At 35.7% G+C, this 13,790-nt stretch overlaps 1 protein-coding gene across 2 annotated transcripts in view; it reads right to left on the bottom strand.

Moving 5' to 3' along the window:
* Nucleotides 1–2,002: 2,002 nt before the first annotated feature.
* LOC563710 (leucine-rich repeat transmembrane neuronal protein 4) overlaps nt 2,003–13,790 on the bottom strand; it is a 202,826-nt gene continuing 191,038 nt past the window's right edge. For both annotated transcript variants that reach the window (XM_073914618.1, XM_687067.10), the window contains exon 3: nt 2,003–3,878. In XM_073914618.1, coding sequence (XP_073770719.1) covers nt 3,540–3,878 — 339 coding nt within the window. In that variant the 3' untranslated portion in view covers nt 2,003–3,539. The remainder of the gene's footprint in view (nt 3,879–13,790) is intronic.

Consider the following 13,790-nt stretch of genomic DNA (forward strand, 5'->3'; position numbering starts at 1 on the left):
TGACACACCAGATGGGCTGCGCTACACCGCGCCATGTATTTTAGATATGTAAACATAGGTTTTTATCAGGGTATGCACACCTACAGGGTGCCCAACTACGACTCAAGACACTGTTCATATTTCTGCAGCACCATCTGAATAATTTCATTTTAAATGTGCGCGTCTGGTGTGTGTTACTTCCAACTGTCATGTGCCTGGCGCATCCTCTGTGCGACCCCCTTCAAGATGGAGTCTGCTTTCTCTTTGTGGATCAGTGACAGAAAAATGAACATTACGCTGGATGCCAATATCTACACAATAGCTAAAAAGCTTTACAACGATACATTTTTGCTTCTAATAACAGGTTTTGACCTTTGGTTTGATTCTATAACAGTGGACTTATTTTTCTACAAACGTTTGAACTTTTAGAGTGTTTAAACAGGAGAGAAAAGTGTGAAAATGAACGCCTGTCTGAGAAAAGTGTTTAAATTGTGTAGTAAGGGGTTTTACAGCCTAAAAACATCTATAATAATTGTAAAAAACATATCTGGCTACTTTGCGTATTTCGTCTACAGTGAGTTATTTTCAGATCGTAACTCCCGTGATAAACAAAGGACCACTGTATTGTCTTTTGTTACTATGGACTATAGTTTGGTTTCATAATCTGAAGATTTCTAATGCTAGCTCACCTAACCAGAAGCTGAGAAAAAAGCATTGTAATGCTAACTCTTTTTAGCAGTTAAGCTAAAATTAGGCAAAGTCTAAATCGGATATGCAGCCAGCCAGAAGTGTGATATGTGCATTAATATAGCAGCATTTGTTTATGACACTGTATAACAATAGTTAATATTTTTACAGTACTGTGATGGTTGTTTTTTTTTTGTTTGGGGTGGGCGTAAATGTAAAAAATACAATTTATTGGGTCATTTCATAGATAGCATAAATAATACTTGGTAAAACTACTGCTTTTACATTACTGTGACGATTGGATTTAGGGTTGGGGTGGGGGTAGACGTTAATAAAATACGATAAATGGGAAATTTAATGAATAATATAAATATTTCTCATTAACTTCCGGCCACAACCATATCCGATCTAGCAACAACCCTAAAATTATTAGCCAGTCAACTAGCAGTTAGCTAACTGCTAACTAATAAACAGAGAGACAAACTAAAATGTTTGTTTTGTCTCTCTTTTAATAGTGATAACAAACACATAAAGTTTGCAAGCTAGTATAGAAAATGGGAATTTACATCATGGCATGTTTCTTTCTGCCATGCTTTATGACATGTTCATGAGCGCAGTGTAAACACATCGTAAACCTCCACAAAATAAGCCAATCATTTTATAGCAATACTTTTTTTAAGGAAAACGTCCTACAAACACACTATAAAATAGACTAATGAGTAATTATCAATATAAATATCTTTATAAATATAATTATATTTTTGTGTGTGTGTCTTTGTGTGTGTCAAGCTTACTGTAAGTGACTCAACGAGCTGCTGCAAGAAAACGTCTGCATATATGATTTTCTTTTTTTATTTGTGGTGTGAGGGCTTACTGTTTATTGCAAATCAGTGTGTATTTGTGATATAACAAACTTAAACAGATCAATGGTATATAGGATCCCATATGTCATTGCCAGAAAGCATTGCGCAGTAATGTCACATTCCCATTTTCTATTAGTGAAGTGGTCACTGGGTTCGTTCTGCCTCCACCTAAGCTCTGCCCACAAACCAATGTTGCAATGACTACATTTACATGGACATCAGTAATCAAATTATTTGCCTTAGTCTAAATAAGACTATAATATGATTAAGGTGTTTACATGAGTTACTTTTTTGAATGTTCCTTTCAAGATCCTCTTTTACATGTTATAGCAAATAATTGAATTAACGTCATTGTCTCACCACGCTATCCTCCAGAGTTTCATGTAATTTTGGTTGTTTAACTGCAGTTTTGCACTTTCACTTTCATTCAGAAACATTTAGTTTCATTCTACACAACGGTAATAGTTTGATTAAGGTGTTTACATGTCTGTACTGCACTTTAATAATACTTCTAAAATCAGCATTCGCCACATATCTTAATTTGATTTAAGTTTACTTCGATTATGAACTTAATTTAATTAAATTAATCAAAAATTAATGTTTACATGGTAGACTCTTAATCAGATTGTCTTAATTGTATTAAAATCAGATTATCGGTGGCTATGTAAACATACTCATTGTTTACTCGCTGAAAAAAGGTCTACACAACACAATATCGCACTTGCAGTGTTTCACATACTTGTGAAAAAGGTGTTTCTGCCATTACATAGTAACTCTAGCCTGCGTCCTGTCATCCCTTTTGAAGCTGAAGTGTGTAACTATACATTTAGTGTAGCATTCAGTAACAAATATCAACCAGCAGTTGTATCATGTAAAGTCAGTCATGTCAATATTTTAAACACTGGCTCAGCCAATAGTGTAAATTCAAGGGCGTGGCTTTCTGTCAGCCTGACCAATGGAAAGCTGGTCATTTTTTTTTGAAAATACAAATTACACACTTCAGCTTTTAAACTTAAAACCACACACATACACACTCTGAAGCAAACAAACACATACACTTTCCATTTAACACATAGCCTTCGAGCACAAAACTTGGCGTTTGTCACTCTGCGTTTCTGTAGTTTGCAGAATTAGGCAACACGTTAGACATAAACGCCGCTGGCCCACACAACAATACAGTATGGTTTGACACATACTGATACATTTTGAGAAAAAAAAAACAGGAGCTATATGTACATCTAAAGAAGCTTGATCTTTGGTACATGTAAACGCTGAAAGACCTCACAGTATGAGACTTCATTTCAATTTTAATGAATGCTTTTTTTTTCTTATACTCAAGAGATCTTCCATCTGAGATGCTCATGTCTGGACAGATCTGTCTTTTTAATCAAATAATGACAGCATTTATGAGCGCTCCCTGGCAACTAAATGAAAATAACAGCGAGAGGCCTTTGAGCTCTGGTGAACATTAATTTGTTTCTTTTCATTCTCTCGTTCTCACACTCTCCCTCTTTCACAAAAAAAGAAAAGAAAAAAAAACCTTGTTTATTGCACATTCCTATTCATTCTTCACTCAGCATGGGAGAATCGCCATTATCTACTCCTCAGAGAAGGCGTCCTGTAGCGTCGGTACAGAGCGAGGGCTGAATGAAACCAAAGCCACGTTTAACGTCTCATGCATGTTGCATTGGATTTCAATTTGCCATTGAGCGAAACGGGGACAACAAAACATGTACAGGCCTTTGATTCGGAACAAAGAAAAGATGGAAAAAGACAAATGGAATCCCATTTTCCAGAATACACTACACTCCACAATGAAAGTGCACCATATTGCCAGATCCTCATATCCTCCAGCGATGACGTGGGAATGTTTTTCACTTCTCTATTTACGCGCAAAACAGTTAGCGCACAGTTTTCAGATGCGCCGCTGCGTTAATGTCGGCAGAATGTGGATCACCACAGCCTCTTTTCAAATTACCCATCATGCCTTGCTCTGGAAGCAGGGGGGCGTTAACGTCTAAAAGTGAGGGTGCTGGTGGATCGTTCTGTCGTTGGATAGTTAATGGAGCGTTCTGTGGTGGGGTAGGGGATGCTGGGCCCCTCCATGGGTGCTCTCTGGCTGGGTGGAGAGCAGGGCCCTGTGGTGCCCGTGTTGATAGTAGGCACGGCCGGAAGGGCCACAGTCTGGATGGTGCTCCTCTCGCGGGGGGGAAGCTCCTCCAGGCCCTCCAGGCTCTGCGGGGGACCCTCATAGCTCATGTTGAGCCGCAGGGGTTGATGCGCCTGGCAGTAGTCCACAATGGGCTGCTCGTACCTGTAGAAGGTCAGAGTGCTCATCTGATGAGGAACCTGTGGAGGAGAAAGGAGAAAGAGGAAGAATGAGTAAAATTGAAGATGCCTTATGTGATTAATTAAGCCATCAACAGCCATTAAATCATCATTAAAACAAAAATGAAAAAAATTTTTTGTTGCTCCATTAGCTACATGTCGTTTTTGTTTGGAGATTGTACTAGATATTGCCGGCCCTGTACATTCAGGGGCACTAACCTAAAGGTTTGCCACATTTCTTCTACTATTTTATATATTTTGTGTCAAAAACAAAAACCCTGCAATGAAACGACAGTGAATAATAATTAATCAAAGTGGAAATTCAATAATTGGTAGGCCTAATAAAGTATAAATTCAGAACTCATAAAAAAAAACTATTACAATATACAATGCAAAGATTGATCCATAAGTAATAAAATCAACAGGCAAATAATACAATAAAAGTATTAATATAAAAAAATTGAAAAATGGAAGCAACAAATACTGGGTTAATGTTAATCCCCACACACAAACTTTTAGATTTCCTTCAGTCTCCTTCCCTGTTCCTTCCTTTAACTCATTTTCTAATTGATTTTTGAGATGCAAGGTCCAGAGCTTATATTAAACTAGGACTATTTCAATTAGAACATGACTCTTATAAACATAAAAAAAATATTTAAAATATTTAAGGTGCAGTAGGTGGTTGTCTTCAGAAACATTTTTTGTTGTGCTGGTTTAAAGTCTCTTCACACTCCAATAATATTGATTAAAGTAAATGATTTAAATGTATTTATATGTATTTTTATATCAGGGTAAGGCATAAAAAAAAAAAAGGTTAATCCAATTAAATATTTATCTCCCATAATTCAGATAAGTAGCTCAAACTGTCTTTCAGCAAATGAAGATTCAGACTTCTGCACATCTGTTCAAGCAGATTCGATTTCAGGAGTCGTGGCTTTGAATCACAGTCCCCCCCCCACCGTCCAAAGATAATATGTTGAGCGGTTAGCATTTTGGCAGATCACCAACTGCACCTTTAACAGTGTGCACAATATGCAACACAAGCTCATTCTGGAAACGTAGCCCTGTGGACGTTTCTGGAGACCACGTAATGTAACCCGGGAAGAAACGTATTTGTGTAGTTTTTGTTTTCGGGGATCCGCGAGAGGCCGTTGTGCGTGCTTTTTAACGTATTGAACGACTCTCGCGAGCGCACACCATTCGTGCCCGTGCTGTTCTCACGTAAAAAGCTGCTGGAGGCCGCTGTTGAGCAACCGTCTGTCCGACTGACTGACTGACTGACTGAATGATTGACTGGGCGGCCGGCCAATCAGCTGACCCAGCCACCCTCCTCCTCCTCATCCTTCCCTAAGCCCAAGCGACGATTTACAAAAGCAGTCCATAAAAAAGAAAAGCCCTTGTCCGATTTTGACCGCTTTTTCAGATTTCACCGCATTCTCGCCACGTTATGAACTCGTTCGCTTAATTTTTTTTTGGATTCTGTTTTTTTGTTTAACCTGATGTCTGGAACTGCTCTTCCACGGACTCAAAACCGGTCGATGCCGCGGTCGGCTCCTCCTCCCGGCCTCTGCTCCACCAACGTAACACGACAAGCTAACCAGACAAACTGGCTGCAGCGGGAAAGGCCTTCACACAGAGGAGGTGAGCCGTCAGCCGGCAAGTGCGAAGAGGACCGGCCCGTCACACCGCCCCATAGCGTTCGCTAAATGAAATGCTACTAGATTTTGTTTTTAACATTATTATTATTATAATTATTATTATTATTATTATTATTATTATTATTACCACTTAAAAGCGATACTAAAAAGGATCTTAATCTTTTCTCATCAAAATTTTCCCCTCTTTTTCTGTGCCTGTAGAATAGTTTCATTTTCGCAGTCCAACTTCCAAAATAAAATATTAGGTATGGGGCAGGCAATGAAACAAAGGCCATGGCTGTGTCTGCGCATGGATTTGCGTTCTTATTGCAACTGGTCGGTCTCACAGGTTACATTATAAGAACAAAGTCACACCACGAGAAAACAGAACACATATTAAAAATGAGATGCTGCTGATGAATGATTGATGTACAATGCAAATGTGAAGATGATTTATACAATGCAAATAAAAATGATTTTAGCAAGCAAACAGCTCGGACCACTAGCGGGTTGTGGGGCCCCCTAGTGGTTGCGGGGCCCTAAGCAACTGCTTAGTTTGCTTATAGGGAGGGCCGGCTCTGGTACTAGACAACCTTTTCCAAATGATAATGATAAATACCAATGTAGTTAGTGGTCTGTTTTACTTGTAGCATCTATCCCAAGCTTTTTGTGCCAATATAAGAAAAAATTGTTAACCAATGCAAGCAGAGTCAAAAAGTTCAAGTCAAAAATAAACCATTCAAGCTATTTATCCCAAAACCACTGACAATTAAGCATGCAATATAACCTCTAATGCTAATCTCAATGCAACTAGGGTCAAAGATCAAGTCAAGTCAAAAATAAACAATTCAAATTTTATATCCCCAAACCACTGATAATTAAGCATGATTGTTGTTTACAGTTCAACAAGTGTTCAGTGTTTCCCAAGATCGCAGATTTTAACCAACATCTGCAAACGTGTGTGGTTGAAGCTACAGCTCTCATCCTAAAATATGTGTGTGTCCTAATATGATCCTAAAATGATCATGAACTTAAGCCTGCATTACAATTAGTGGCAGCTCCAGGATGGTTAATGGAGCGTTTAATCCTTTAGAGGGGATGCTAAAAATAATTACATTTATAGCTTCAGTTCTCTAAATATAATGTGTGTTTTTAAAAAAGCTTCAAAAAGAGCCTATTTTACTAGTTTCAGCTGAATTAAATTTCTCATATGCCACTATAACCTCTAATGCCAACAACCAAAATGAATAGTAGATTTGACATTCACCTGTCAACTCTGAGCAGGACTCAAATTGGTGATTGCGGAACGATGAGAAGTCAAAATCTAGCCTAATACTGAATGCAATTGACCAATATTGGAATTGGTCTTAGCTGAAAGTTATTTATTTTTTGTTGTTGCTAAAATATATATGGGTTTTAACAAATCTCAAATCTGAACTTCAGACTGAGACTATGGGGTTACTGAGCAATTTTGCAGTGTCTAAAATGTGTGTTTTTGATGTTAAAAAGCGACATTGTGATAGCTTTTGATAATAATGAAGGCTATTTTTCTACTGTAAATGCACAGCTAGCTGGAACCCTCCCGCATAATGTCAACAGTTTATTATGCACCTTTGTTTTTTAATGTTTATTAATTGTTTTTTAATGTTTATTTTTCAATGAAGGAAAGTAGGAGGAAAATATAAAAATCATTAGGAAATCCTTGAGGGGGGCTGTGCTGGGGCTAAGCTATATTCTGATGCCAAGCCTCCTTGCTGGAGTTCCCACTTATTACATACTATATATTTTATGTAATGTAAAATGTCCAAATTTCATTCCATGTTTTTTCATGTCCTCTAGAACCCCAGAGTGATGCAAAAGAACTCGCATAATAAAAAAACGACAAACAGAATAGTCAAGCAGTTTACAGATACTATGCATTGGATTTTACAGCAATGATCTGACATGATTTTTTATCTTAAACCTTTTAATTAACAGAAGTTATGACTAGGGCCAGACAGAATCTGCGGACATTATTTGCCCCTTCTTCTAAGAATTTTGTAAAAAATCTGTGAATTTATGCGGAATTTTTATAATATTATTGTCATATCTAAAAACTTAATATATGTAATAATAAAAACATTTTTTAACTTTTATTCAATGTTTGCAATGCAAATCAAATTAGATCCACTTATTTGGTAAACAAAGAAAATCTCTGATTTAATAAATGTACTATAAGACAGAAAATGTTACATTACAAACTGTACTGTAAATAAATCATATGAATATTATTCAGTTTTTGAAAAGTTATTGTAGTTTTTTTTAAAAGTGAAGGATTGATGATATTTTATACTTGTTCAATCTCGCAGAAGTGCTCTGTTTGTTAACAGAGTTGTTGAATGTTAAAATCAAATGAATTAAATAAAAAATAAGGAACATCCTGGATTGGTTTCTTCGCTATTTTTGATAAATTTTTTATGTATTATAGAAGTATCGGATCGGGTTTCGGTAGCGGTAGATACTTAAAATCAAATTACTCAGATTCGTAGGTAAAAACCTGTTTGGGACATCCCTAGTTCTAACCCATGTTGTACAACAACATACCCATCACAAGAATCATATCAGTTGTAATTAGTAGTTAGTTGCTCCAATACAGCATTGAACATGGCTATTAGGACTTTCGCATGTCCACTGAAACATATTTAAGCAGCTGAAAATAGCAGCGCTCTTCCAAAAACACTTGCGTTCAGCATTCGGTGGTTAAAATGAAAAGAAAAAGATGCTTAGTGTCTACTCACACTATTTCTGTTTTTCCAATGTAAAACACAGCACTATCTTTGAAAACAATGGGGGAAAATGTGCTTGTCTTAGAAAAAATGCACTTTTAAGCTGCAGTGACAATGTCATATGAACTGCTTTTCGTTTTTTTTTTGGAGAGCTTCCCAGCCAATGTCCTCATTAAATTGCTTTCAAAAGTGTTAAAAAGAATCAGGATATTCACCTACTGTATTCCAAGGCCAAATCAAAGTCAAGTCCGGAGTGACCTGAAGGTGAGCAAATAATGACATTCTTAATATTTTTTTGGGGGTGAACTATCCCACTTTAATTACGATAATTAAGCCACCCGCTCACCACAAGAGTCATTAAATAGTCATAAAATATCTCCGATAATGATTGTACCACCAAGAGACATGCACACACACAGGGAGAGTTCATTCCAACATCCCTCGTTCCCTCATCATTCTCAGCCCACTCGCGACTTCCTCTTTAAGCTCTGCTTCCGTCTGCATTTAGAAGCTGCCTCGTGGCGCCTTGCTTTCAAAGAGGCACCGCGCTGGTAGGGGTAATAGCTTTTTACACCGAGTGCAAACCCAGCATCTGTCTTGCTTCCCAGTGTGTGTGCTGTGCTCGCTGGTGACTCACTCTGTGTATACACAAGAGGCAGAACACACACACATACACACACACAGATGCACACACACACACATGAACCCCCGCACGGGCTGCTGCAGCTATTCCTATGATAAGTGACACAAGCAAATATGCCTTTGCTTTTCATACCGTGACTCTGGGACCGTCACTGTGGATGAACATGCCACATGTGGAGGCCTTGCTTGTACTGCAGAAAATGTGTTAATTGTACTGGAAAACGTGACTAAAATGACTGCTTAATTTGAGGTATGCGTTAAAGGGATAGTTCACGTAAAAATGAAAATTCTGTCATCATCTGCTGACCCCATAGTTGATATAGACTTGTTTGACTATTTTTCTTCTTCGTTAAAAACCAATTAAGAAATTTTGAAAAAAAGCTGCAACGTTATCATTGACTTCCATAGTATTTGTTTTTCCTACTATAAATGTCAATGGATACAGGTTTACAGCATTTTTCAAAATATCTTCTTTTGTGTTCAACATTGTTTTCTATTTAAAGCTAAGTTTTTAGGGGATACTGAATTATTCATGTAACTTCAATTAATCAGTTCTTTTCATAGATTTATTTATTTATTTATTTATTTATTTATTTATTTATCTAATACGGAGTCAGATATCACATTTTTTTAACTTGCATTTTATGAATCACTAAGAATTATGTTTTCTATTTAAAATATTACTTAATATTGTACTGTAGAAAAAGGTCCAAAAATCATTAACAGCATTTCAGAGAACTGTTCATTTTTTAAATGATTAACACTGTAAAAAAGTGTTACAATTTCACAGCATGTTAGTGTTTCTTTTTTTTTTTTTTTTGCAGTAAATTAAATTAGTATTACTTTACAGGTTTTAACTGTGAATTTGTATTGAGAATTCTATTGTGAAATTAAGGCAGGCATCATGATTACAGCAAACACCGCGAAAAAAAAGAAAAGAAAAAAAAAAGGCTTAATCTTAGTTATAGGAATTCCAGCACTCTTTATTTTATTCAACATAGAAATTAATACACATGAGCTTTTATGCTAGTAGAGTCTACTAGTAGTTGTTATTTAGAAATATTTACAAAATTATTGTTTTTATGACCTACCTCACAGTAATTTACTGTGAATTTACATACAGTGCATTACAGTGGAATTAATGCAATTATTAGCCAGTAAATTATTGTATATATTTTTTTAATCATACATGTGTTTATTAATCTTTTTTATTTTTATTTATTTCAGATGGATCATTCAGAATTGTTTAATGAATCATGGTTAATGTTCTTGGTTACTTCAACTTATTGACATCTTAATTAAGTTTTGGTCCAGTTTTGACAGCCAATCAGAATGATGATGCATGGCAGCCAGAGGTAAACGGCGCCAGTGCGCTCACCACACACAAGCTATAGGTGGACCGGAGAGACAGCGATAGAGCCAATTCAGAGGATAGGGTTGATTGGCAGACTATGATGGGAAAGGGGCCCCTACTCTTTTTGAGAAGTGCCAAGGAATTTTTTATGACTACAAAGAGTCAGGACCTCGGTTTAACGTCTCATCTGAAAGACAGTAGTATTGTATGTAGTACTGAATACACTACTCTTGTCATATGTAGTACTGTATACACTACTCTTGGTGTAAAAAAGCCACTGATGGTAATATTCAACTGGCTTCACATTGCATGAAAAAAGAACTAGACATACATCTTAATTAACAAATACAAAACGACAGAATCCCAAAACAAAAAGCAACCCCCCAGCCAGCCCAAAAAACAAATCAAAACTAACAACAACTCCAAAGTAAACTAACTAAAAACTAAACCAAATAAACAAATTAACAGAAAAATAAATAAAAACAACACATACAGCATAGCCAAACCAAAAACAAAGAGCAAAACCAAATCAACTCACACAAAGCTAAACTATTTTTCATTTAAATCCTAAAATGAAAGCCTTAATACAAGATACATTCTGAGAAAACATCTCATACTACCTGACAGACAGTTTTGGTTCATAACTCTATTTCTTATTTCACACTATTTTTACAAAATGAGAGCAAAATTCTTATGAAATAAAGATGTTTAGCAGTGTCCCCATCTCTTACGCCGTAACACACAAACAAACAAACAATGACAATTCATGCTGAAACGAGTCACCATGCATTTCCAGCAAATACCCAGAGTTCATTGCTTTTAAAGGGGTGAATTAGTGAATGCTTAGAGATAGTGAAGCGACACCCAAGTGCGATTACCGTCAGCGAGCACTAAGTGAACATTAGTGACAGGAGAGCTCTGCCAGCGGGACAGAAGAAGAGGTTTTACAAAGAGACTCCTGACAGCAAGCAAAATAAATAAACAACGTCAAATGCAGGGCCGACTTTCAGGCGATAATGAGATGCAGTGTGTCAGCGGCTCGGTTTAAAGCTCTTTGTATGCCACAATTAATCCACTTCCCCATATTCCCCTGAGCAGAGCGAAAGCCTTTTGCTTGGGCACAAGCAAAATGCACAGCTACTTAAAAAAACTGCTTTACTTAAAGTGTCGTGGGATTTGGTATGATGAAATGGATAGTCATATAAGGTCAATAAAGCAGATAGTGAACTGAGAAGTGTGATTTTGGACAAATACATCCATGTTTGTGTTCCTATGTATGTATGTATGTATGTATGTATGTATGTATGTATGTATGTATGTATTTGTGTATGTATGAAGAGATGTTATTTTTCATGTGATCTTTTAATTAGTGTGTACACAAATACATAATCTTGCAGTGGATACAGAGCTTAATGAAGCCACTAGAGTCTGTTATGATGTTAAACAGCCAACAAAATTGGCAACAAATTGAAAAAATAAATTAAATGATAAAATGTTGGTGGTATAAAGTGATGCTTAAATAAATCTCTACAATAAAATATAAAAATAACAGAATCAGGCCTAAAGAAAACTACCACCACCACCACCACTAAAAAAAAAAAAAAATAAATAAATAAATAAACAAATAAAAATATATATTAAAAAATAGATATATAGACAGACAGACAGATATATATATATATATATATAAATGTAAGCAAAATAAGTAAATAAATAATCAAGCAAACAAAAAACAAACAAACAAACAAACAAACAAACAAACAAACAAACAAATAAATAAATAAATAAATAAATAAATAAATAAATAAATAAATAAATAAATAAATAAATAAATAAATAAATACCTTTGTTAAGAGATGCCGAATATAGGACTTTTGTACTTTGGCCCAAGGCAACTTTTGTTTTGGCCCACCTTCCCATCTGAAAATGGGTCATTTCAAATTTATTGAAAAATTTTATTTGTTTGTTTTATTGTTAAGCTACAAGAAAAGAAAAAAAAAAACATCTGAAATTAATTGTTTCAATTTAAATTATGTAAATTAATCAGATTTAGCTTAAGATATACATACGATGGATAGTGGACAAAGGAAACACTTTGGTGAGCGAATCAAGGCGAAGGCATATTCTGCTTGACTACTGTTTTCAGCATTGAACTCCACTGTGTTATAAATATGATTGTTTATGTTTCTATTCCATTAAAATGTTATACTGCATTAGTTTATATGATTCAAAGTAATGTTTACTGTTTTTTGTTGTTTTAATTACTGATGGCAAATTTAATGAAAAATTGTTTGGTAAATTTATCTTTGGCCCATGGCTATCAATGATATTTGATTTTTGGCCTTAAATACGAAAAGGTTCAAGCCCCCCTGTCTGTTATTTACATATTATATACTACTAAAGAAAAAAGTATAATTAAAATCACACTCTCTCTATCTCTCTCTCTCTCTTACACACACACACACACACACACACACACACACACACACACACACACACACACACACACACACACACACACACACACACACACACACACACACACACACACACACACACACACACACTCCATATACTAACTAAAATATTAAAGCAAACAAAACATACATAATAAATAAATAGAAATCAAAGTTTTTTAAAACAAAACCAACAACAAAACCAAACCACAAATAAATCAATCAAACCAAAACAAAAATAATATAGAGACAAAATTAAACAAACTAAAACAAAAACTAAAAAAAAAAGCCAATGTCTAAACCAAAGCAAACAAAACACCTCCCCTCCAAAAAATGTACAACAAAACCAAAAAGCCAACAAATATTCGTTCGTTCGTTCGTTCGTTCATTCATTCATTTATTCATTCACTCATTAATTCATTCACACATTCATTCATTCATCATACAGCAAAATGAACCGCCAACTATTTTGAGATGTTTTACACAGTGGATGCCCTTCCAGCTGCAACTCAGTATTGGGAAACACCCATACACAATAATTTATACTCACACTTACACACTACGACCTATACCGCATGTCTTTGGACACCCACGCCAACACGGGGAGAGCATGCAAACTCCACACAGAAATGCCAACTGGTCCAGCTGGGACTTGAACCAGCGACCTACTTGGTGTGAGGCAAGAGCAGGTGAGAGGTCGCTCCCAAAAGCAAAACATAACTATATTAATCATAATAATAAAAAAATAGTAATCAAAAATATTACTATAAAATCTAGCCCACGACAACAACTCTATCTGGCACAGTTCTGGAGGAAATGCAACTTAACCAACAGACCCACTGCTGTCTGTTGTCATAATATTATTCAACAACATGATTTGCAAGAAAAACAGATAAAATGCTCAAATATTGTTTGAATAAGACTCTACTTTCATATCTGAACACAGAATCAGGCCCAAAGAAAACACAATTAACTTGTGCATTTTAATTACAGGCATGCTGCTTATTTAAACAGCAGCGTTCAGTATTAATGCATTATATCTAATAATTGTGCAGTGAAGACCGTGCCAATAACTTAAG

Source organism: Danio rerio, chromosome 10, assembly GCF_049306965.1.
Source record: "Danio rerio strain Tuebingen ecotype United States chromosome 10, GRCz12tu, whole genome shotgun sequence".
NCBI lineage: Eukaryota > Metazoa > Chordata > Actinopteri > Cypriniformes > Danionidae > Danio > Danio rerio.